This window comes from Momordica charantia (genome assembly GCF_013281855.1).
Source record: "Momordica charantia cultivar OHB3-1 chromosome 4 unlocalized genomic scaffold, Mcharantia_2.0 BLBB01000004.1, whole genome shotgun sequence".
Taxonomy (NCBI): domain Eukaryota; kingdom Viridiplantae; phylum Streptophyta; class Magnoliopsida; order Cucurbitales; family Cucurbitaceae; genus Momordica; species Momordica charantia.
In genome coordinates, this window is record NW_028275162.1 from 3,600,787 (window position 1) to 3,625,619 (window position 24,833).

The window sequence follows — 24,833 nt, forward strand, 5'->3', positions numbered from 1 at the left end:
TAAGCAATTTTTTACGAGTACCTAAAGTTTTTACAAGTACACTTTTACAACATATTTAATAATTTTAATCCCTATCTCATATAAGCAGGGAGACATTTTTTTAAGGATGAAATTTTGAATTCAACCTTTTTAATGTGAGTTGTTCAAGGTGTATAATATTTATTTCAAACTGTACTTTTAAAAAGTAATTAATTTAATTTATATTTACAAATTTTTACATAAAAATTTAGTCAAAGTGGAAACTCAGTAATATAAATTTATGACTACATTAAAAAAAAGAATGAAGTATCATGATGCTAAAATTGTGACCAAAAGAAATAAGATAAAAATTAAAATTAAAATAATCACTTTTTAAAAGTATATGACCAAAGACTCTTACCTAACCAAAAAATCAAAAATATAAAAACTAAAATAGACATTTGATTTTGAAAATACAAAAAATCAAAATGAACCAAAATCGAAAGTGCAGTATCAAAATAATATTTAATTACGGAACTAAATAAACAGGTATAACCTTGAACTTCTCAAGATGAAGCTTAAAAAATGAAAAAAAAAAAAATCAAACCATTTCGTTGCTAAACCACCTTCGGTTAAGGCTTTGCTTTAGATTGAAGCCATGCATAAACATAACGCAATGAATTATAATTTTGAAGAACAGTAACGCAACACCCAATTCCGCGAAGTAAAAATTAATAATAATAATAATAAAAATCACGTAAATTTAATAAAATGAAAATTTCATCCTCTGAAAATTATGAAATTGAAATTCTGACCCTCTTAAATTAGCAAAATCCTGTCTCGTTTGCACTTTCTTCTTCCTCTCAATTTTACTTGGAGAGATCAAACCGAAGCAGATCCATCATCCATCCGAGTGAGAGATCTCTCAGCCCTTTTCTTCCCATTTTCTCTTCTCCTTTCCGGCCTCGATCTCTCTCTCTATCCCTCCGTTTCCGTAATATGTGCTGCCGGTGATCGGCTGCAATCTTCAGTTTGCTGGATCCCCCTCCATACTCGTCAGATCTGAGGTAACGCTCTTGGTCTCAATGTGGGGATTTCTGTTTGCTGTTTTTTCTTTTGTTGCTGTAGATCCTTACATCTCTTGCCGTCGCTTGTTTTGGGAATGATTTTGCTTCGGGTTTTTATGGAATGGGTCGTGAATTTTACGGGGAAATGCTGGACCTCCCCTCGACTTGAGCTTTTTTGTTTAGTGTAATTTGCATTGAGTGTTACTTAATTGTTTAAGCGATTTTTGATGAAATGGGAAAGTTTGATTCGGCCCATCTGGAGGGTGGAGGTGTTTGGATTTGTAGTTTTGTTGATGATTTTCGGGGAATTGTTTTGTAGAGAGGTTTGGTGTGTTTTTGTGATCGGACAAGATGCTGACGAAGTTCGAGACGAAGAGTAATAGAGTGAAGGGGCTGAGTTTCCATAGTAAGAGGCCTTGGATCCTTGCGAGTCTTCACAGTGGTGTGATCCAGCTATGGGACTACCGGATGGGCACTCTTATTGATAGATTTGACGAACACGATGGGCCTGTTCGTGGTGTTCATTTTCATAAATCTCAGCCTTTGTTTGTTTCCGGAGGTACATATTTGTTGTTTCCGAATCTCCATTCATTTCATTTTTTTATTGAGTTTCTCAAGGACTCTTGGGCCTTTGATAATATAATGAATATCGTATAATCCCACTGTCCCTTGAGGAGATGAGATTCTCTAAATTTCACCTGGATCTAGTGTTGTTTAATAGAAAATTTTGGTCGTGTCTCAGTTGGTCGTTATTGCATTGCATTTTGGTAGATCCCAGTGTGTTCTTTCTAGGGGTTCAGTAATGTGCTCAGTGATACCAGAAAATGCGGATCCTAGCTTAATGTTTGCAGATGCAAGAGAATTGAAGCTCATACATAACCAATTTGACGGTCTGAATTTGTCAATGCCAGAGTAGTATTTGCCAATTAAGGATTACCTTCATGTGTCAGATGTTAAGAGATCTATTCTGAAGCTGCCCTTTTCCCAACATAACATCTTCCTTGGCTGTGAGCAGTGCATATAATATTAATGATATTTTAGGGGAAAAAACATGGTAATCTTTTCCATTAAATCGTATCTTACAGGGTTGTGGGGAGAGATAAGTGAGTATTTGAAATTTTTACTGGGTTATGGTGCGTGTGTGTTTGAGTCATAGCATAATTGGTTCAGTATTTGAGATGCTAACGCAATAATGTTTTTGTTTTATTTTTCTTTGAGTTGTAGCACAAGCATGATTAAGCATTTGCGTAATGGCCAATGTCCTAGAATTTGGTTCAATTGTTTCATTATGTTTTGATTTTTATCCTTAGTTTCATTATATCGTGGCACTTCTGCAATATAGTAACTATGAATTACGCTAATAGCAATATCTCTTCTTGTGAGAATGGAATTTGCCATAAGTTGAAAAAGCTCTCTCTTTCAGGGGATGATTACAAAATTAAAGTCTGGAACTATAAGACACACCGATGCCTGTTTACTCTTCTTGGGCACCTTGATTATATCCGCACTGTGCAATTTCACCATGAGTATCCATGGATTGTGAGTGCCAGTGATGACCAAACGATTCGTATATGGAACTGGCAGTCTCGTACTTGCATTTCTGTGTTGACCGGCCACAATCATTATGTTATGTGTGCTTCATTCCACCCTAAAGATGATCTTGTTGTGTCTGCCTCCCTAGATCAGACTGTTCGTGTTTGGGACATTGGTGCCTTGAGAAAGAAGACAGTGTCCCCTGCAGATGACATTTTGCGGTTGAGTCAGATGAATACAGATCTTTTTGGAGGTGTTGATGCTGTGGTTAAATATGTATTGGAAGGTCATGACCGTGGGGTCAACTGGGCTTCTTTCCATCCAACTCTGCCTTTGATTGTCTCAGGAGCTGATGACCGGCAAGTGAAATTGTGGCGAATGAATGGTAAACTACTTAAAATTTTAGCTTTCATGCATTTACTGTTCTTTCTGTTTGAATATTCTCTTGGATAGTAAGAAAATTCTTTTATGAATCCTAGACAAGTCAACTGAATAGTTTTCTTTGAGCAAATAATAAGAAGCGTTTTAACTGTATCTATCTAGTCAAGGTTTCATTTGTTTTTCTTCATATTCTTATGCAAAACTAAGTACATACATTAAGGAGGATAAAGGCTAAACAAGCTGGCTCCTTTTCTTTTTTGTGCCATTATTTTGATATTAAAAATTGTTAAATGCTGATTGTTTAATTTTTCCAGACACAAAGGCTTGGGAAGTGGACACATTGAGGGGTCACATGAATAATGTTTCAAGTGTTATGTTCCATGCTAAACAGGATTTAATCATATCCAATTCGGAGGACAAGAGCATCCGTGTGTGGGATGTTACAAAGCGTACTGGTGTCCAGACATTTCGTCGTGAGCACGACCGGTTCTGGATTCTTGCTGCTCATCCTGAGATGAACCTATTGGCTGCTGGTCATGACAGTGGCATGATTGTTTTTAAGTTGGAGAGAGAACGACCTGCCTTTGTTATTAGTGGGGATGCTCTTTTGTATACCAAGGATCGGTTTTTGCGGTTCTATGAGTTTTCAACTCAAAGAGATACTCAAGTAATTCCAATTCGACGTCCTGGATCCACTAGCTTGAATCAGAGCCCAAGGACTATATCGTATAGTCCTACCGAAAATGCTGTTCTTATTTGCTCAGATCTGGAGGGTGGATCATATGAATTATATTCCATACCCAAGGAAAGCAATGGTAGAGGTGATGGTGTACTACAAGATGCAAAGAGAGGTGTTGGAGGATCGGCAGTCTTTGTGGCTCGTAACAGGTTTGCAGTGTTAGATAAAAGTAACAATCAAGTATTGATCAAGAATATCAAGAATGAAGTCGTTAAAAAGAGTATCCTCCCTATTGCTGCAGATGCAATATTCTATGCAGGAACAGGTAACTTATTATGTAGAGCCGAGGATAGAGTGGTTTTATTTGATCTCCAGCAAAGACTTGTTCTCGGTGACTTACAAACCCCGTTTATGAAGTATGTTGTCTGGTCCAATGATATGGAGAGTGTTGCATTGCTTAGCAAACATGTGATTATCATTGCTAGCAAGAAGCTTGTGCATCAGTGCACGCTTCATGAGACGATCCGTGTAAAAAGTGGTGCATGGGATGATAACGGTGTTTTCATTTATACAACTTTAAATCACATCAAATATTGTCTGCCCAATGGAGATAGTGGGATAATCAGAACCCTAGATGTCACAATATACATCACAAAGGTTTCTGGAAATACTATCTTCTGCTTGGATCGGGATGGGAAAAATAGAACTATAGTTATTGATGCAACAGAGTATATTTTCAAGTTGAACCTTCTGAAGAAGAAATTTGACCATGTAATGAGCATGATTAAGAACTCTCAGCTTTGTGGGCAAGCAATGATTAGTTATTTGCAACAGAAGGGTTTCCCTGAAGTTGCTCTTCATTTTGTGAAAGATGAGAGAACTCGGTTTAATTTGGCTCTTGAGAGTGGGAGCATTCAAATTGCAGTTGCATCAGCAACTGCCCTTGATGAGAAAGATCACTGGTATAGATTGGGTGTTGAGGCTCTTCGTCAAGGTAATGCTGGCATTGTTGAATATGCCTATCAGAAGACAAAGAACTTTGAGAGACTGTCTTTTCTTTATCTCATAACTGGTAACATTGAAAAGTTGTCTAAGATGCTTAAAATTGCTGAAGTTAAAAATGACGTGATGGGCCAATTTCATAATGCCTTATATTTGGGTGATGTCCGGGAGCGTGTTAAGATATTGGAGAATGTTGGTCACTTGCCCCTTGCTTACATCACAGCATCGGTTCACGGACTGCACGATGTTGCTGAACGGCTTGCAGCTGAATTAGGAGACGATGTTCCAGCTTTGCCAGAGGGAAAAGTACCATCTCTCCTGATGCCCCCTTCTCCCGTCATGCGTGGTGGTGATTGGCCCCTTCTGAGAGTCATGAAAGGCATATTTGAAGGCGGGTTAGATACCGTTGCCAGGGGTGCTGCCGATGAAGAAGACGACACTGCCGATGGTGATTGGGGTGAGGATTTGGACATGGTTGAAGTTGATGGTTTGCCAAATGGGGACGTTACAGCAATTTTGGAAGATGGTGAAGTGGCTGAAAATGAAGAAGATGGTGGCTGGGACCTTGAAGACTTGGAGCTTCCCCCTGAAGCGGAAACTCCTAAAGCTTCTGTCAGTGCACGTTCATTTTTTGTGGCCCCAACTCCTGGCATGCCTGTCAGCCAGATTTGGATCCAGAGGTCTTCTCTTGCTGCCGAGCATGCTGCCGCTGGTAATTTTGATACCGCTATGCGGTTGCTGAACAGACAACTTGGAATAAGGAATTTTGTGCCTTTGAAATCAATGTTTCTCGACCTTCATGCTGGCAGCCACACCCATCTTCGTGCATTTTCATCTGCTCCATTGATAACCCTGGCAGTCGAACGAGGATGGAACGAGTCTGCGAGCCCAAATGTTAGAGGACCCCCTGCACTCATTTTTAATTTTTCTCAGTTGGAAGAGAAGCTGAAAGCTGGTTACAAGGCCACAACCTCTGGGAAATTCACTGAAGCTCTAAAGCTCTTTCTTAGCATTATTCATACAATACCACTAATAGTTGTGGAGTCAAAGAGAGAAGTTGATGAGGTGAAGGAGTTGATTATTATAGTCAAAGAATATATATTAGGTTTGCAGATGGAGCTCAAGAGGAGAGAAGTTAAGGACGATCCGATACGCCAACAGGAACTTGCAGCCTATTTTACCCACTGCAATCTACAGCTACCTCATTTAAGACTTGCCTTGCAGAATGCAATGACTGTCTGCTTTAAGGCTAAGAACCTTGCTACTGCAGGTAACTTCGCCAGGCGACTACTCGAAACCAATCCCGTCAATGAGAACCAAGCAAAGGCAGCCAGGCAAGTGCTTCAGGCTGCTGAGAGGAATATGACAGATGCTGCCAAGCTTAACTACGATTTCAGAAACCCCTTTGTGATCTGTGGGGGCACGTACGTGCCAATTTATCGAGGACAGAAAGATGTATCATGCCCATACTGCAGTACCCGGTTTGTGCTGAGCCAGGAAGGACAGCTTTGTAATGTTTGTGATCTTGCTGCTGTTGGGGCAGATGCGTCAGGACTACTCTGCTCTTCTTCCCAGATTCGATGATTGTTCTACCGGACCGGGACCAGGACTGTTTTCAGCCATTCTCTAAACTCGCCCGTCTCGCGGGTGAATAGAAAGTTATGGTGCATCAAAGAGGAGTAAACTTCTAATGCAAGGTCTGGTCTATCTTCTTTGCCCCCTGATTCTGTTTCTTTTCAACCTCTGTTTAGTTGAATATGGTATCCAGAAATTCATGAATTTTGACTTCCGCTATTCTTTGTTAAGTTGTTCATAGACCTTTATCGATTAGATTATTTTATATGGCAGGCGTTTACGATACGATTATTTAGAAATTGTCTCGTAAATTTGATTATTTCCATGTTGAAATTGGGTTTTGATCTGAGGGAAAATGTAACATTTCTGTATTTGTTGTTATATCTATGTTTTGATGTAACTTCTCATCCCTCTGGAATTTATTATTACGTAGCTCCACTTTTGTATTGCAGGAAAGGTTCTCTCTCGTTTCGATTTATTTCTGTGACGAAAAATTGAAAATTCAATTTTTTAGTACTATAGTTTATTATTTGTTGCAACGGTAGTGAGAACATTTGTTTCCCAATCAACCCTTTTCCATTGGATGTCGCTCAGAGAGTCGAGATTCGTCTCGACTCAGACCCGGGTTGAGCTCCGTCTCAGAACCTTGTGGGGGGTTTGGCGTAGAGCATCTCGAAGTTGACATACCTCATTGGTCACGGAGAAACATTGTGAACCAAAGTAGCTTATTCTTTGGAGATATTTTTGCCATGTCTCATTGATTCGGGGGAGAGAAAGATGATACATTTAGAACATGTTTGGTAGCATTTTCATTTCTTATTTCTCGTTTATTAAAATCGGTTGATGTCCAATGTAGTGACATGATCCAATATATATTCTATGCATGATAGGGCAACAACTTTAGCTTCAAAGTTCACCATTAACCTTTTTTTTTTTTTTTACCATGAGTCGTTCACTTGACTTTTGATTATTGAAGTGACGTTGGGAAAGCACCGCATTGTAAATCGGGTCGGAACATTAGTGGCTAGATAAAAGATAAATTCATGATAATTTTGGGGCTATTTGATAATACTCTCCTTTTTTGTTTTTTTTTTTTAAGAAAATTGTAACTATGTTTTGTAACTACATTCTCTAAAATTTTAAATTTAAAAAGTAAAAGTTTTATATGAAAAATATTTAATTAAATATTCAAAATTTATATTTGTTATGCATCATAAGTTTAAAAAAAATGATAAAATCATAATTTTGTTTATGTTTTGGAAAAAAATAGGGAAATTAGCTTGATTTTGTTATAGAAATTTATACACAATTTTAAAAACGTTTATAAAAATTGAGTAACAATAAATAAGAACAATTACTGCCAACCAGAACCTAGTTTAGCAAGTTAAGACACATGTATAAAACAATGAGTTAAGACACATGTATTCAACCATTGTTTTGATTCTTAAATCAACGAGGAAATCATATTCATTTTGTTTATTTTTGTGTAAATATTAAATGACATTAGAGCAAAAAAAATTCATCATTAAATTTTGGGTTTCAGATCTTGATGATTGTTGATGCACATCAGGTTTCTGCATACAATTTGTTGGTAATCTGGTTGTTCGGTCATCGAAGAAACAAGTAGTGATGTCCAGATCAAGCATTGTATGGATATGACATTTGCGGTATGATTTACGCATTGCTTTACCTTGTGCACCTACTCTATGGTGTGATAAGTTAAGTGTTGTCCATTTAAGTGCAAATCCGATGCTCCATTCTCGTGCTAAGCATTATGTGACTTGGTTCTTCATAAACAACTAAATTCAATCATCTTCCAGCTTCAATACAACTTGTTGATGTCTTCACAAAGCCTTAGTCAGCTACTAATTTTCTTCCTCTCAATCTCAAACTCAATATTCACTCTTCCATGGACCATTGGTACGTTTGCATGGGGTGTTAAGGCTGCTCATTGAGTCTTAGTCCAATATGTTGTTTAGTTTTCGTGTTAGTCTGGTATAGCAGCTATGTAACTTATGTACATACAGTGGTGGGTTGTAAATACCACTCTTTTGATTCTTAAATCAACGAGGAAATCATATTCATTTTGTTCGTTCTTGTAGAAATCTGAAAAAATATACCGATTTTGTCATCATTATATTAGCGTCCGTCCATTAACAATATGAATTAAGTACGAAGTATAATTTTCTATCAACAAAAAAAAACAAAAAAAAAAGTAGGAAGTATAATTCAAAATTCACAAACATTATATCAAAAACAATTTCAAAATCCAAGAACTAAACACACACAATATTTAAAATTTTGAATGAAATTAAATTACCATTTGACCTTAAAACCATACTTTTTATTTTCAAAACTTTGGATTCCAATTATTGTACCAGAAAAAAGTTCCCTTCTTAAAAGTTTTAAACCCCCGAGACTAAGGAAATTTCTCAGCAAAAGGAAGATTCATCCGCACACCAAACGTGGTCCGCACGGAAGATTGGTGCACAAGTTTTTATCTTCCACCACAAAAAAAGGTAGCAACGACTGCCCACGTGGCAGCCATTCATTGGTCACGGCACGTCAGTCATGTGACCGGCTTTTGCCACCTCATAAATTCGACCCCGTATTTATACTCAATCAGAACAATTCCGCTGCAGAAAACTGTACAACAACCAACAATTATCATCATCGAATCGATTTCAGTTTTCTCTCACGAACACACAAATCAATTCCCTGCGATTATGGAGAGCCTTTCTGGAGCATCATCATCATCATCATCATCATCGGTGGAATTTGTGTTTTTCGATGATTTCGATTTCGAATTTGTTGATGAAGTCGAACGCCTCTCGAACTGGGAGTTCCTCGATGCTTCCGATGCGGAAATGGACGGAAGCGGAGATGGAGAGGGGGTAGACAGTAGCGTCGACGGCAGAGTCCCTGCGGATCTTCGGGAAAGGCTTTCTCCTGTTGCGGCGGTGCCGATTTCACTCGCGGAGGACCGAATCGACGATCGTGTAGGGGTTTATTTGCTTCAGGATCTGGAAGACGGATTCGCGTACGGTTACGACGGTAACCGCTGCGATTACGAGGGCGCGGAGGAGGATGAAGCCGACGATGATGGAGATGAGTACGATTTGGACGACGAACTCGTCCCGTGGTCTGTCAGTGGGAAACTCGGACGGCAGAGGATGAGAAAATTGGGGAAAAGAGGTTTTACGAGGATGTATAACTCGAAGAGATCGCCGTTTCTGTTCACCAAGCCTGGATGTGTCCGCGGCAAGCACGGACTCGGCTTGAAGCACAGTTATTAGATCAAGAACTCTGCGATCAAGCGCCTCAAAAAGGTAACCGGATCAAATTCCAATTTGGCTTAGAAGTAAATAGATGTAATAACAAAGCAGTAGTTGCGTTTGTTGTAATTAGTAAGTAGTTACCCTGCAAATTGAATTTGCTGGGATGGTTTCTGTTGAACACTAACCCGCTTGTTTGTAAATCAATCATCAATCTATGTCCAGAAAATTGACATGCCTTGTTGTTGTTCTTAGCTAATTAATTCAGTTGTTTGCTACAGTACAATCTAGGGCATTTTGTGGTTCATGTAATTTGTACAAAAAATCTGGAAATATGCCAACTGATTCTGGACAATTGACATGTGTTTCTATTTTGTTTCATTTCTGAAAATCACATCCGTGGCTCTTTGGGTTAAGTTAAATTTTTTTTTCCTCTTTTTTTAATGTTTGTAAATATGTATTTTAGGGAAAGTTAAATATAGTCTTTACCTTAAAAGCAAGGATATGTATGCCAATTGCTTTGCAGCCAATTGCTTGTAGTGTGCGTTTGGCATCTTTTTGAAAAAAGTTATTCTTTGGAGTGAAAGTGAAACACATGTTATATAAAAGTTCTAATAACCTCTTCTAAAATAAAAGGGGTACAAAGCTTAGTCTAAAAGCACTTTTAAGTGCTAAAAGAATTTTTAATTTGTGCAAGAACAGTTTTTATGGCTCTCTCAAATTTTAACGAAACACTGTCGAATTTAAATTAATTAATTAATTAATGCTTACCTTTCTAGTTTTTTTAGTACATAGCAAAAGAAAGAAAGAAGGAAGAAAACAAATCATCTCTCCCAATGGGTAGATCGGTGTGCATGATTCTCTCTCCATCTATGTTGGGCGTTCTTCGATCCCCAACGGCTAAACTGTTCGCGATTTCATTTTGCTCACGTCCTATGCGATTTCATTTTGCTTACGTCCTATGAGTGAGATTGGTTCAATGATGCTATTCATACATCTTTCTCTTATATCATCTATTATAATATAGACTTCATTATAAAAACATAGTCTCTGTTGATTTCCACACTACTTTGGAATCGAATTCTGCTCATATTAAGTCGTTGCCTCGGCAAGCTCAATTAAACTTTTCAGTAGCCAACATAGCCTGCAAGGCAAGTAGCCAACGTAGCCTTCCCGTTCGCCTCGTGGATGATTGTTCTAAAACCAGCCCTTCCATCAAGCACAACAACATTAGTATTTAATTTGTAGTTTGGTGGGTTTGGAGATATCTACTTCTCTACTGCGTTTATCTAATGAGATCTTTTGTCAAATGTTTGACCTTGTTAAACACCTTTTGTTTAATGAGATTGTCTTCATTCAGTTCTTACACCGTCCTACAAAAAAAAAAAAAAGATAAAATCAATATAAATTGCATCTAATGAACGGGTCGTTGATTTCCACTTAGCCCATATCCTTTTAACCTTCTTTACAAGTCCACATTGCATATGTTTTCGACTCGACTTCTATTTCGCGATGTGAGCATGTGTATTCAGTGACTATATTTCTTTTGTATAGATTAAGTTTGATAGCTAGTGAGAGAAAGCTGAGACATACTCTCCACATGAAAATCTTCAATTTGCCAAACATGTCTAGGACGTCAATTTGTCAAATATGTTTCCACTATAATGTTCCATTTCTTCCCCTAGATGCATTTGATGCTTGGTATCAAGTCAACATCCTTGAGAAAATGTCTCTTACTAAATCAGTTTTTCACCTCATTCAATACTGATCACATTAAACGTAAGAGGTCGAGGTCGAGAAAATATTTTAAATCATGTCCTCTTCCATAGGAAGTCGTCCCCATTTAACTACCAACTCTAAGAAGGTTTGGCCAAACATAAGAGGGTCTACTCCCAAGTTGGGCATTTAAAAAAGTATCATGTAGGAAGAATTTTGGCTTTAAGTGTCTGACCTAGCTGGGAATTGGGCCTTCTTAAGATTCGCCAAGTTTTGCTTCCAAAGTTTGGTTAAACTTGCTTATATCTCTAAACATCAATTCACCTCTATCTTTCCATTGGGCCATTATTTTCCAGTGAATCCAATGGATTTGCCATTTTCCGAACTACGTACCCCACCAAAAGTTTGCAATGGCTCATGGTGATATCCTGCAAGTTAATAGAAACAACCAAGGATGTATAAGTAAGTGGGCACTGCCTCCACACCTGCATCCTTAACGGCATAGAGAATCTATTTTTTTTTCTCTCTCATGTGTTGCTCTATCATTAAACTATTTTTTTGTCTCGATATTCTTGCGATTAGTGTTAAGGATCCCGCATTGAAAAGAAAATAGATTTAACAATGATTTATAATAGATATAGGTTGCTCCTCTCATAGTCAATTGATTTTGAGATAGAACCCCATGAATATTAATATGATATCAGAATTCAGAAGTTCAAACGAGCATTCGGTCTCTCTGTACTTTCTACTTTGGTTTACTGGGACCAAAATAGTATTTTAACATAAAATTTAATAATATTCATAAAAATATTTTATTTTTTTAATTAATTACAAAATTGGTACTTTCTAAAATTATTTGGAAGAATACCGTAGTTTTGGTAATTTCAACTCAAATTTTGAACTCGACAATTTTGAGACAAAAATTACCACAAACCAATAGTTTAAAAATTATAATTTTCATCACAAATAGTTTCCAAACTACAATATTTTTATAATTGTTTTGTACATACAGTTTATTTTATTAGTGTAACGTGTGCTAGTTTTTATATAAACTAATAGTTCCCATTATAAAATGGCATGGTTGACAAATTTGGACAAATTTTTTATTCCGAAGAGAATATAATATAAAACACACTAAAAATAGTATTAAAAAATCGCGACATTTAAAAAGGAAAATTACATTTGTATTTAATGGGTAACATTTCATTTTATCAAATATAGCATAAATTTGACTTTAATTAATATTATTAATGTTACATTTTATTTTTTCAAATATAACATAAACTTGGCTTGTTAGTGTTTTTATATATTGAGTTTAACTTTGATTTTTGAGTATGCTATTTTTTTTTCAATTTAAACCTTATGCTATACCTGAAAATACACCTTTATTATATACTAAATTTATGATATGGAGTGGAGTGTATCCTCATTTATTTATTTTTTTATGGATGAGCCTGTAAGAAAAAATCAATAAACCTCTTAAAATATTTAGAATTAAATTAACAAAATAACTCAAAGATTAAAGATTAATAAAAAAATGTTGCCGAAAATTTTTATTCAAGAAAAATAAATAGTAAGCAAATCCAAAAACATGGGGAAAAAATAATAAAAAAAAAACTCGTTCATTGTACGAGCTGGCCAATTTGGGCTTCCGAGTTGTAAAGCCCAATAGGCCCAAAAATGATCAGGCCCATTTCTCCGAAGCACGCCTGCAATTTTGGCGGGAAAGAAGCTACACTTCCCGCTAAATCACTTGGCTTTGCCTTTGAACAGATACATTGCAAGTCTCAGTTACTCTCTTCATCCCGCCGAATTTCTCTGCTTCACTTTCCAGCAGCCATGGCGTCCGATTCTTCTCCGGTTAACTTCAATACAGGTGGGTTACTTTCCATAGTTATGTAATTAGTCTAATTCGACATTAATGGAGGGTTCATTTCTCTATTTCTGTTCTTCATTTCTGCAGGGCCTTCGTCCCCTGATGATTCATTCTCTAGTCCGATCGGAAACACGGTCTCGTCCCCGGGGGATGGTTCTCGCAGGAGAAGCCGTCGCCGGTCATCTACTCCTTCGGAATTTGCTACGCCGCCGCGTCGACGATCCCGATTGGCCTCATCGGAAACCTCCCCGACGGCTACGGAACCGCGCTCGCGCCGGCGAGGGGGTGGGCGGAGAGCGTCCGGAAGCGGAGCTACACCCGTGGCTGCTACGCCTTCTTCAACGGATGATGTTCTGCCGTCGTCGGAAGCGGGCGAGGGCTACGATATGGACGAGGACCATCCGACCTTTGTATGGGGTACGAATATCAGTGTTGACGATGTTAAGGGAGCGATTATTCGGTTCTTGAAGCATTTTCGTGAGCGTCAAACGTCGCAGTCTGAGGGGGATTTTCATACTGAGGGGAAATACGCGGAGGCAATCAAGCGGGTTCTTGAAATTGAAGGGGATTCGCTTGATGTGGATGCGCAGGATGTGTTTAATTACGATACAGATTTATACACGAAGATGGTGAGGTATCCTCTCGAGGTTCTCGCAATTTTTGATATAGTACTGATGGAAATGGTGCCTCAAATCAACCCATTATTTGAAAAGCACGTTCAAACTCGGATTTTCAATCTCAAAACTTCTACTTCGATGAGAAATCTTAACCCATCTGGTAATGTTCCTATCATTCAATTTGATTAATTTAGTTTTTGCCAGTTTTCTCCTGTTCATTCTTAAACTGAAGATTGAGAACAATTGGTCTTTTTTTATTAGACATTGAAAGGATGGTGTCACTGAAGGGAATGATTATACGGTGTAGTTCGATAATTCCTGAGATCAGGGAGGCAATATTTAGATGTCTCGTGTGTGGATATTACACTGACCCTGTAGCTATTGAGAGAGGTGAGTTTGAGTTTCAATGGACTTGTTCTTTTCTGTTCACATGATAGGCTCCGTATGCTTGTTTTTGTTTCAAATGAAGTTTTCTGTATGTACTGACTATGAAGTTTATTTAGGACGAATAACCGAGCCCACAATATGCTTGAAGGAAGAATGTCAGGCAAGGAACTCCATGTCACTGGTTCACAACCGATGCAGGTAATCTGCTGCTAAGTTTGACGTTTCTTTAATCTGTACCCATATGTACTATGATCTAACCAATTATATTTTATTAGAATACTGTAAGCCATGTGTAATCTAAACTATTACATGTACATTTAACCAACTATTTGCTCGCTAGTTCCTTATCTTGTAAAAATCTTAATGAGTTGATTATTCGTGTTAATAATATCTTACAATTGTCTATAATTGCGACTGTATACTTAATAACATTTGGGTTCTTTCTTCATACATTGTGCTTCAAACTGTGGTAGAGATGCGGTCCCCCTACCATCTCTTTTATGATAAAAAGTATTGCATCAGCACACAGAAGGCAATGTTATCCTGCTATTAATATAGATTTACTTTGCTTCGTCTATGTTTTATTAAATTGGGCCTATAATTTTAACATACTGTTCTTTACAGAACTTGTCAGTTATTAACTGATGGACCATGTATCTGTTGATTCACTCCTATTAGACATTTTATCATGTTTTAATGATGAAACCTGTAAATGGAGGGGTGGCTAGAACTTATAATAAGACTGACGTATGCTCTTGAGTTAGGTTTGCTGATAAGCAGATTGTGCGGCTTCAGGAGACTCCAGATGAGATACCGGAAGGAGGGACACCTCATACTGTAAGCTTGTTAATGCACGACAAGCTGGTTGATTCTGGAAAGCCTGGTGACAGAGTTGAGGTAGAGCCACTCTTATAAATGCAGTGGATCCATGGAATATTTATTTTTCTAGTTTGATTGATGAGGAATCTTTTCTTAGGTCACTGGGATTTACCGGGCCATGAGTGTGAGAGTTGGACCAACTCAGAGAACTGTAAAGTCATTATTCAAGGTATACATTTTCTTCATTTACTAAAAAATAGAACTGGCATTGTCAGTTGTGCTGTAATTTTAGCATGACAATACTTGTTTCATTTATTGCAGACTTATATTGATTGTCTTCATATAAAGAAGGCTGATAAGTCAAGAATGGCATCAGAGGATTTGATGGAAGTCGAGAGCCGGTTGGGTGGAAATGTGGATGATCTCTCTTTTGATGAAGCGAAGGTCTGGAGTTTTGGCGTTTTTCAGTCCAACGTTTCTTGGCCATTCTTAAACTGCCCTCACGTTCTTGATTGAAATGCAGGTGGAAGAGTTGAGAGAGCTCTCCAAAAAGCCTGATATATATGACAGATTAACCAGGTCATTGGCACCAAATATTTGGGAGCTTGATGATGTAAAGAAGGGCCTTCTTTGCCAGGTATTTTCCACAATTCTACTTGTACTTTTTCTAGCCTTATTCTGATGATTGATTCTTCTTTGTGCAGCTCTTTGGTGGGAGTGCTTTGAAATTGTCATCTGGTGCAAGCTTTCGAGGAGATATTAACATACTTCTTGTTGGTGATCCTGGAACTAGCAAGTCTCAGCTGCTCCAATACATACATAAACTATCTCCCCGTGGCATTTACACCAGTGGAAGGGGTAGCTCTGCTGTTGGTTTGACTGCTTATGTTACCAAAGATCCTGAAACTGGGGAAACCGTATGATCCTATTGCATTTTAAATCTAATTTTCTTGACTTCCAACTTGTTTGAACAATGGATAACTTACATACTTCGAGTTACTGTTTAGGTACTGGAGAGTGGAGCCTTGGTTTTGAGTGACAGGGGCATATGCTGCATTGATGAATTTGACAAAATGTCTGAAAACGCAAGGAGTATGTTGCATGAGGTTGGTGTGCCTTTGCGTTTTATTTCAAAGAAGATTTATCTATGTTCTATATAATTTGGTAGGAGACTAGAACACTGAGGATTTGAACTTTGGGCTTGTATCTATTGCTCATTTCTCAGTTTTTTCTTTGTGAATAACATTTGTTATATGAAAGGAAGAGCAGTATCTTACTGATAGCAAACAGCATCCATATATGTCACTATTATTCTACATGTTAAAAAATTCCCTATCTTTTCTGTTCCATCAGTCATCTATTTTGCCAATCCTATTCCATTTCTTTTGATGGCTTAATTTTTAATGCTTCTTATATTGCGTAGGTGATGGAGCAACAAACCGTTTCAATAGCAAAGGCTGGAATTATTGCTTCCCTTAATGCAAGGACTTCAGTATTAGCTTGTGCAAATCCTAGTGGCTCACGTTATAATCCTCGCCTTTCTGTGATTGATAACATACACCTTCCTCCTACTTTGTTATCAAGGTTAGAAAATACTATTTTGTTGACCGCAATGTTTCTAAGATATTATATACATGCATCTAAATTCAATACCTACTGAGCTGTTGCTGTGATCAATTGTATGTTTGGCACCGTGAACTAATGATGTTGTAAAGATTGATACTAAACAAAATGAAATCCTGTAAAGCTGAAAATTGGTTTTTTTTTCCCTTAATTTTTTTTATAAGAAACAGAGATATGTATTAACAGCAAGGAAAGGAACAACCTAAGGACGAGAGGACCCCCTCGTCCTTGATTTTAAATAACATCTAGTTTGAACTTTAGACGCAACTATTGACTGAAATTATTTTGGTTAATTGGATTCTCAGGTTTGACTTGATTTATTTAATTCTGGATAAAGCTGATGAGCAAACAGATAGGCGCCTTGCTAAGCATATTGTCTCGCTACACTTTGACAACCCTGAGGTTTGAGTAACTTGCAATTCTGGTCATAGAGTGGCTACCTCTTGTGATTTATGCTGTTCATCATTCAATTGCACTCCTCCACTTGCAGGGCATTGAGCAGGATTTCTTGGACCTTCATACCTTGACTTCATATGTCAGCTATGCTAGAAAGCATGTTCATCCACAATTGTCGGATGAGGCAGCTGAAGAGTTGACCAGAGGCTATGTTGAGCTGAGAAGGAGAGGAAACTTTCCAGGCAGTAGTAAAAAGGTACTCTTATTCAAATATGTTCCAATGATCTGATTCTGCTGTCAAACTTTGGTCACTGTTTTAGTCATAGCCTTATTCCCTGCTTTCTCATTTATTATTGAACCACCATCAGGTTATAACAGCTACTCCCAGGCAGATTGAGAGTTTAATACGTCTAAGCGAAGCCCTTGCTCGAATTCGTTTCTCGGAATGGGTTAGTGAAGCTACTTTTTTCCTTTACTTTAAGATGGTTCCTATTTTATATAGCGAAGTCCTATTGCATTCAGGTTCAAAAGGGTGATGTTCTTGAGGCATTCCGGCTTCTTGAAGTTGCAATGCAACAGTCTGCAACAGACCATTCTACAGGTAGCTGTTTGGCAATGCCTCTGAATCTCTTTCAAGTCATTTATAGTTTCGTTTTCATATCTTGAACTTCAATGTTGCTTCTTTGCAATCAACTCTCAGGAACAATTGACATGGATCTAATCACCACGGGAGTCTCGGCGAGTGAAAGGATGCGAAGGGAGGGTCTATTATCGGCAACTCGCAACATTATTATGGAGAAAATGCAGCTTGGAGGACCCTCCATGCGCCTGGCAGAGGTGTGCTGCTAACTTTTACTCTGTGCAGGAACTTCACTTGTTAAGTTGAAACTTGTTTCTAAATCTTTCACAATTCTTCTGTAGTTATTGGATGAACTGAAGAAGCAGAATCCTGATAATGAAGTCCACCTCAACAATGTATGTTCCCTCTCTTTCTCTCTAGATCTCCCTTCCCAACCCTATCACAAATTGTCACATCATAATGAGCAAATTTTGCGAATAATTACGTATAATGCAGCTTAGGAACGCAGTTTCGACACTTGCGAGTGAGGGATTTGTAGCAATCCATGGTGACAGCATAAAGAGAATATAAGGAGCTTGAAGATGATGGCAGAGAATTTATTTGGTAATGGGTTGATTCTTATTGTATAAAAATCTCATCTTCTTTTTCTTCCTTCCCTCTAATTTCTGTAACAATATTTATCTGCTGGTTTAATCACGGTTAATATAGTTTTGACTGCTAAATTTCACTAACTTTCTAGCTCAAAAAGATTACATTACAAACATGAGGAAATCCAATCTCACGATTCATGAGTGGTACTATTGTTTGGCTACTCGTGTTATGCTTTCAATATGATATCAAAGTTATTTTGCTATTGGATATTTTTAATTAAGTTGTGAGAGAATCAATTATTTTTTCGAATCCATGCATCTAACAAATTAAGATCTTCTTTACTTAATGAGGATAGAGTTCTTAATTTCAATGAAAATTAAGATTTGTATGAGTTGCTTCCTTATCAATTTTATTTTTCTACTTGAGGATATAATATTAATTATTAAGGACGAAAATGCAATCTATAAAGATTTTTTTTTTTAGAAAAGCAACCTAAAAAGAAATTGATAATGTTTTAATTAATTTACGGTCATGTTTGATTTCTTTATCAATACTGTAGACTTTTTCAATTGCGTCTAGTTTATAACTAATTTACCCTTTTATTTAATCTATTATGCCAACAATATTTATTACAATAAAATATTATACTTTTTTAGATGACGATTTTATTATAAAGTAGTATGAACTTCTATCTAATTTGTCAATTATTTAATTTTATTTAGCCATTATTTGTCAATATCAATTATACTTTTATTAAAAAAAATACTAATATTAGTTTAATTGATATATTTTATTTTGATCCGAATGCTACTAAGTTCTAACTACATGATCAAACTGAACAAGAAATAATATTTAAACATTTTATTTCTAATTGATGATTATTTCTTAAAATAAATTAAATATTAAAAATATAATATAATTTTTTTAAAAGCGAGTCTGGCTAATTGACATATTTCTCGAACTAATAGGTTGTGAGTGAAATCGTAGAGAGAAAATTAGGAATTACGTTATTGATAAAGGAAAAATCAATTATGAACTACACAATAATATGTTTATATAGGTTATCAATCCTAATCCTAAAAATATGAAAAGACTACTTTACCCTCAAAGACTAATAATAATAATTCTAATATTTATGCTAACATCCCCGCAAACTCACGATGCTACAACTATAAGCATTGAGAGTTTGTCAGATAAAAAACGAAAGCGCGAAGCGGAGTGTGCCTTAGTAAACATATCAGCAATCTGTAGAGATGAAGAAACAAAAGGCAATGTATGTGATAGAGCCCCGTTGAAGATGATGACGAGTGATATGACAATCAATCTCAATATGCTTGGTTCGCTCATGAAAAACCGAATTGCGCGCAATCTGAATCACACTTTGATTGTCACAATATAAGGGAGTAGGATGATGAAGATAAATGCCCATATCTGCAAGTAGCCAACGTAACCAAACAATTTCACAAGTAGTCGAAGCCATGGCACGATACTCAGCTTCTGTAGAAGATCGAGAAATAACATCTTGTTTCTTACTCTTCCATGAAATAAGTGAATCACCAAGGAAAATACAGAATCCAGTGGTCGACTTGCGATCGGTAAGATCACCAGCCCAATCAGCATCAGAGTAAGCACGCAAGTCTAAAGATGATGTGGAAGGAAACAAAAGACTCTGAAATTGAGTGCCTTGAAGATATTTGAGAATACGAAGAACGACAGCCCAATGAACTGGGAGCAGTGACAAATTGACTAACCATATGAACAACATGTGCAATGTCTGGACGAGTTACAGTAAGATAGACCAAACTCCCAACAATAGTACGATATAAATTGAAATCCGACAAAGGAATCCCATCCAACGGAGAATATCGGGCATTGGGCTCAAGGGGAGTATCAACAGTCCTGTTTGTCAGTGAGACGCGCACGATTAAACAGATCAGCTATATACTTTGATTGAGATAAGAGATAACCTTTTGGATAATAAGCAACCTCAATGCTGAGAAAGTAGCGCAGCATACCCAAGTCTTTCATAGCAGAACAACAAGATTGCTCAGATTTTAAAAATTCTATTCCATCAGAATCATCACTAGTAATGATCATGTCGTCAACATACAATGACAAAAAAATACGACCTAAACTGGTACATTTGACAAACAATGCGGAATCATGATGACTAGGGATAAAATCAAATGAAGTAATAACTGTGGAAAACTTCTCAAACCAAGCACGAGGTGCTTGTTTGAGCCCATAAAGTACTTTGCAAAGCCTACAAACTTCACCAGACTGGTGGGCGACATTGGGAGGAGGAGTCATATAAACTTCTTCATAAAGGTCACCATTTAAAAAGACATTCTTAATATCCATTTGAAATATTCTCCATTGACGAATAGAGGCCACTGCAATCATAGTGCAGACAGTCGTCATTTTTGCAACATGGGCAAATGTTTCTTCATAATCCATGCCATACTCCTGGGAGTAGCCTTTAGCAACAAGTCGAGTCTTGTATCGTTCAATGGATCCATCATATTTAGTTTTAATCTTATAGACTCAACGAGAGCCAATAGTACGTTTTCCAGATGGTAGAGGTACCAAATCCCATGTGTGAGTGTGATGTAGAGCAGTAAGTTCTTCAGCCATAGCATTCTGCCAAAGTGGATCACAAACAGCCTCTTTAAAGGATGAAGGTTCAGAGAGACGATGAATTGAAGTAACGAAGGAAACAAAAGAACTATTATAAGAAGAGTAAGCAAAATCTAGTAGTTTAGTGGACTTACGAACACGAGTGGACTGACGGAGTGGATGAACATCAGCAACCTCAGGAGATGATTGAGCAGCCATAGGAAGTGGAGAATCAGATGTGGACCTGTTAGTAACCAAAGTATCAGATGTTGTTGAACTACCAGTAGGGGCAGTTGGATCAGTGGGTGGAGCTTCTTCAATGTTAGTATTGAAAGGATCAATGTCAATAAGATCAGAATGTGTCAAATGATGGGAACTAGTAGGAATAGAGAAAAAATGAATATGTTCTAAAAACACAATGTGATGAGAGACATACAATTTTTGACTAATTGGATCAAAACAGCGATATCCCTTTTGACCAACACCGTAACCAACACATAAGGCTGATTTAGGAGATAATTTATTGCGTTCGACGTGTGGGCGAAGAACAAAACAAGTACAACCAAATACACGCAAAGAGGAATAATCATGCACATGTCCATACAATTTTTCAAACGAAGACAAACCATAATTATGTGAGGTTGGAATTCTATTCACCACATGCGTGGCGGTAAGAATCGCTTTCCCCCAAAACTCACTAGGAACATCAACTGATAATAAGAATGACCGAACTGTTTCGATAAGATGTAAAGTCTCATCTGAAGCAAGTAAACGGGAAAAGTCATTAGAAGTATATTCATCCCCTAGATCACTACGAAAACATTTTATGACGACGGAATTTTTTTTCACAAGAGCTCGAAAGTTGGTATAAATAGTAAGAAAGTCGGATCTATATTTCATAAGATAAACCCAAGTATGACGAGTGTAATCATCAATAAACGAAACATAATATCTGTAACCCCCTTTAGTGGGTATAAGAGATGGTCCCCACACATAAGAATGAAAATCAAATGGAGCAAAAGAAACGGAAGTACTATTATTAAAAGGTAAGGCTGAAAGTTTTGCAAGTTTACAACCACTACAATCAGAAATATCATGATTGTTTAACTGACCTAAAGCTCCTGTGGACACTAAGAAACGCAAACGAGATGCAAACACATGATCCAAACGAGAATGCCATAAATAGAAGATGGAAGATGAATCAGTCAAGCGAAAGAAGAATGAATCCACACTAGAAGCTACAATATCCGCTACTTTGAGTTGATCCAAAACATAGAGTCCCCTGCCTATGGCCTGTCCCAATCTCCTTCTGATACTGTAAGTCTTGTATTGAACAAGTGGAAGAAGAAAAAAAACTGAGTATCCAGATTTACATAATTGACTAACAGAGACAAGATTTAAAGTAAGGCTAGGAATATAGTAAACATCAGATAGAGACACATAAGGTGTAACGATTGAACCAATACCTACTAATGGCATAGGGGTGCCATCAGCAGTCACAATTGATACTGAAGAATGAGAACACAAAGAAACAAAAGAGGACAAATTGGGAGACATATAGTGAGAGGCACCTGAATCTAGGACTCATAAGGTAGAGGATATACCTGAAGCATCAGATGATGACAAACCTTTAGAAGATGAGGCAGACATAGCATAAGGGTGTGAAACTAGAAACTTCTGAAACTGCTCAAACATGTGTGGATCCAAAGATGGAGCGGTCACTCCATTATTGGACTGAAGTGGTCTATATGTTCATGGAGTATGTTGTGGGGGTTGTTGTTGCTGTGATGGTGACGGCTGATGTTATTGTTGCTTTTGTTGTGATTTACCCAATTTATTCAGCAACAATGGACATTGAGCCTTCCAATGACCCTTGTTTTTGCAGAATACACACTCATCATGAGAAACCCGTGTGTGAGTTTTTCTGTATGATAGTAGTGGAAGATCGTTGTGGAGTAGCAAAAACTGATGGATTCAGAGGAGAAGTAATTTTCTTATCTTTATTAGACTTGAGATGAATATCTTCTGCTAATCATGACGAAGAGCCATAAGAAACTGGACCAAGCACTATGAGTCCCTCCGAGTGATATAAGCCTCGAATGTGCTTAATTCTAAAGATTCTCTTAATGCCAACTGATCCCATAATTCTGACATTGAAGAGTATAAGTCTTGAATACTCATATCATTCTGTTGTAATGCTCGAATATTCGTCTCCAATTGATACTGCTTGGCAAAATTAGATTGTGTATACAATTTGGCTAGGTGATCCCAAACCACTTTAGCAGTATCGTATTTTGCTAATTGTACACCAATGGAGTGCATAACAGAATTATTTATCCATATGATAATCTTCGAATTGTCAGACTCCCAAGTATTTAATGCGGATTCATAGTCATTTGCCTTGGTGTCTTTAGGCTTAACTCGCTTACTCATAACATAGTTTCGCATAGATTTTCCACGCAAGAAATTCTTCATAACATAACTCCAATACGAATAATTTTTACCATCCAATTGTAAGCTAAGCTAATTGATTGAAGAGAATATCCTTACGATTAGACATAATGGCAAAATCAAAACAATTCCCAATTTCACCCAATAAAACTACCACCAAATTTCACCGAACAAAAAAAGAGTTGCACTATGCCGAAGACTAACACTACGCCAAATCGTAAATTTCCAATCCACAATACACAAAAATTAAGGATACCGGACGATTCCAAAAATCAATCTAACAATCCAAAAGCAAATTAAGCTTCCAAATTCCAAAGCAAATATCACCAAAATTCAAAATTATGTTGATTGACCCTTCTTCGATGCAATAAAAATCCAACCCCTTGACCCTTCCTCGATGCAATAAAAAATCCAAAACTCAAAACACATACTGATTGCGACAATGAGAATTTCGAAATCGATTTCTCCACGAAATTGCCTGCAAATTCAACATTTTCAAAAAAACTGAATTTACATGAAATTGCCTTCCTTGCCCGATCAACTAACGGATTCAGATTTAAATGATAACGAAGGCTCTGATACCATGAAATCGTAGAGAGAAAATTAGGAATTACTTTATTGATCCAGGAAAAATCAATTATGAACTGTAAGATGTTTATATAGGTTATCAACCCTAAACCTAAAAATATGAAAAGGCTAATTTACCCTCAAAGACTAATAATAATAATTATATTATTTATGCTAACAGTGAGTTTGATCTCGTTGTAAAAAAAAAAAGTTGGAAATACAAAAATTTGCAAGTAAATAATATAAAAACTTTTTAATTACGATTGTGCCTATAAAAGCTTTTTTTTTTGTTGGCCAAACATGTTCTCTATTTCCATGACTTGGAATTTTCTCGGCGATTTTCCGCTGACTCAACGTTGCAACAAGTCCCGATTAGCTATAGCGAGTCTTTGGTCCAGCCTCAAATCCCACTTATTTTGGACATTTCTCAGGAGCATTTGAACTACTTTTCAGCTCATGTACAACAGTAGTTCAGGGTTGCTCCAACAGGTACGTAGCATTCGTTTTTTCCGTCCTTACCCTGGTTCGTACCCCTTCAATTACTTATCCTTCCCATTAGAATTCCAACATATTTACACTTAAAATCTGTCATTTTCCTCCCAAAATTCTTATGTTCACTCGCAACATCTAATTAATTTGGGACAAAATTTGTCATCATTCAGCTATCTCCAAATTCCCCGCCTATAGTTAGTACCTCTCCCCATCATCTCAATTTATGTTTTTAGAAGGGATTCAACGAGTAAGTATCAATCGGGTTCAATGTATGCTTATATTCGCAGTCTTGGAAGGCCATTGAGGTCTCTTGAACCTCCTCAATTGGTCGTTACTTCGTCTCCCTCCCCTTAGTGCTCCTAGTAAACCTTCTTTTCTTTTAGAGAGATTAGTTCAAAACTAAATCAATTTGGATGCAGAAAATAAAGAAGAAGAGCTATCAGACCAAGTCGACAATGTATATTTTGGTGATTTGAGGTACCAACAGGAGAGACAACAGCTAGAACGCAAAGAGAAGAGTTCAGGGGTACGTGACATGAAAGTTGATGAAAACTCGAAAAAAACGGGCTGGTTCAGTATATTTATCTAGTGAAACAGAGAAGAAAAAGAATGAGAGGTTGATTTTCGAAAGT

General features: G+C 37.2%; 3 protein-coding genes across 4 annotated transcripts; all 3 read left to right on the forward strand.

Annotated features, from left to right (window-relative positions):
* The first annotated feature begins 782 nt into the window (after positions 1-782).
* LOC111007645 (coatomer subunit alpha-1) lies at positions 783-6,604 on the forward strand. Of its 2 annotated transcripts, XM_022280069.2 has the most exons (4): positions 783-1,025; positions 1,345-1,584; positions 2,449-2,943; positions 3,254-6,604. In XM_022280069.2, the coding sequence occupies exons 2-4, from the start codon at positions 1,377-1,379 to the stop codon at positions 6,202-6,204; spliced, it is 3,654 nt and encodes a 1,217-aa protein (XP_022135761.1). In that variant the 5' UTR covers positions 783-1,025; positions 1,345-1,376; the 3' UTR covers positions 6,205-6,604. The 2 variants fall into 2 exon arrangements, with proteins under 2 accessions (XP_022135761.1, XP_087979193.1); XM_088123067.1 differs by lacking the exon at positions 1,345-1,584.
* A 2,216-nt stretch (positions 6,605-8,820) lies between these two features.
* On the forward strand, positions 8,821-9,708 carry LOC111007551 (uncharacterized). Its single transcript, XM_022279950.2, has one exon. The coding sequence runs from the start codon at positions 8,922-8,924 to the stop codon at positions 9,489-9,491; it is 570 nt and encodes a 189-aa protein (XP_022135642.1). The 5' UTR covers positions 8,821-8,921; the 3' UTR covers positions 9,492-9,708.
* Positions 9,709-12,915: 3,207 nt separating this feature from the next.
* On the forward strand, positions 12,916-18,315 carry MCM4 (Minichromosome maintenance (MCM2/3/5) family protein). The gene is made up of 18 exons (XM_022280486.2): positions 12,916-13,062; positions 13,150-13,839; positions 13,941-14,069; positions 14,183-14,264; positions 14,831-14,963; positions 15,043-15,114; positions 15,207-15,329; positions 15,409-15,522; positions 15,590-15,802; positions 15,893-15,991; positions 16,309-16,469; positions 16,814-16,910; positions 16,999-17,160; positions 17,273-17,353; positions 17,427-17,505; positions 17,605-17,741; positions 17,826-17,879; positions 17,980-18,315. The coding sequence occupies exons 1-18, from the start codon at positions 13,026-13,028 to the stop codon at positions 18,052-18,054; spliced, it is 2,538 nt and encodes an 845-aa protein (XP_022136178.1). The 5' UTR covers positions 12,916-13,025; the 3' UTR covers positions 18,055-18,315.
* Positions 18,316-24,833: the final 6,518 nt, after the last annotated feature.

Bases quoted from the DNA above. Each gene is read 5' to 3' on its own strand.
- MCM4 (XM_022280486.2), top strand. From the start codon at position 13,026: ATGGCGTCCGATTCTTCTCCGGTTAACTTCAATACAG. The intron at 14,070-14,182 runs GTGAGTTTGAGT...AAGTTTATTTAG, and splicing joins CCCTGTAGCTATTGAGAGAG to GACGAATAACCGAGCCCACA. The intron at 16,470-16,813 runs GTTAGAAAATAC...TTGGATTCTCAG, and splicing joins CCTCCTACTTTGTTATCAAG to GTTTGACTTGATTTATTTAA.
- LOC111007645 (XM_022280069.2), top strand. From the start codon at position 1,377: ATGCTGACGAAGTTCGAGACGAAGAGTAATAGAGTGAAGGGGCTGAGT. The intron at 1,585-2,448 runs GTACATATTTGT...TCTCTCTTTCAG, and splicing joins GCCTTTGTTTGTTTCCGGAG to GGGATGATTACAAAATTAAA. The intron at 2,944-3,253 runs GTAAACTACTTA...TAATTTTTCCAG, and splicing joins GAAATTGTGGCGAATGAATG to ACACAAAGGCTTGGGAAGTG.
- LOC111007551 (XM_022279950.2), top strand. From the start codon at position 8,922: ATGGAGAGCCTTTCTGGAGCATCATCATCATCATCATCATCATCGGTG.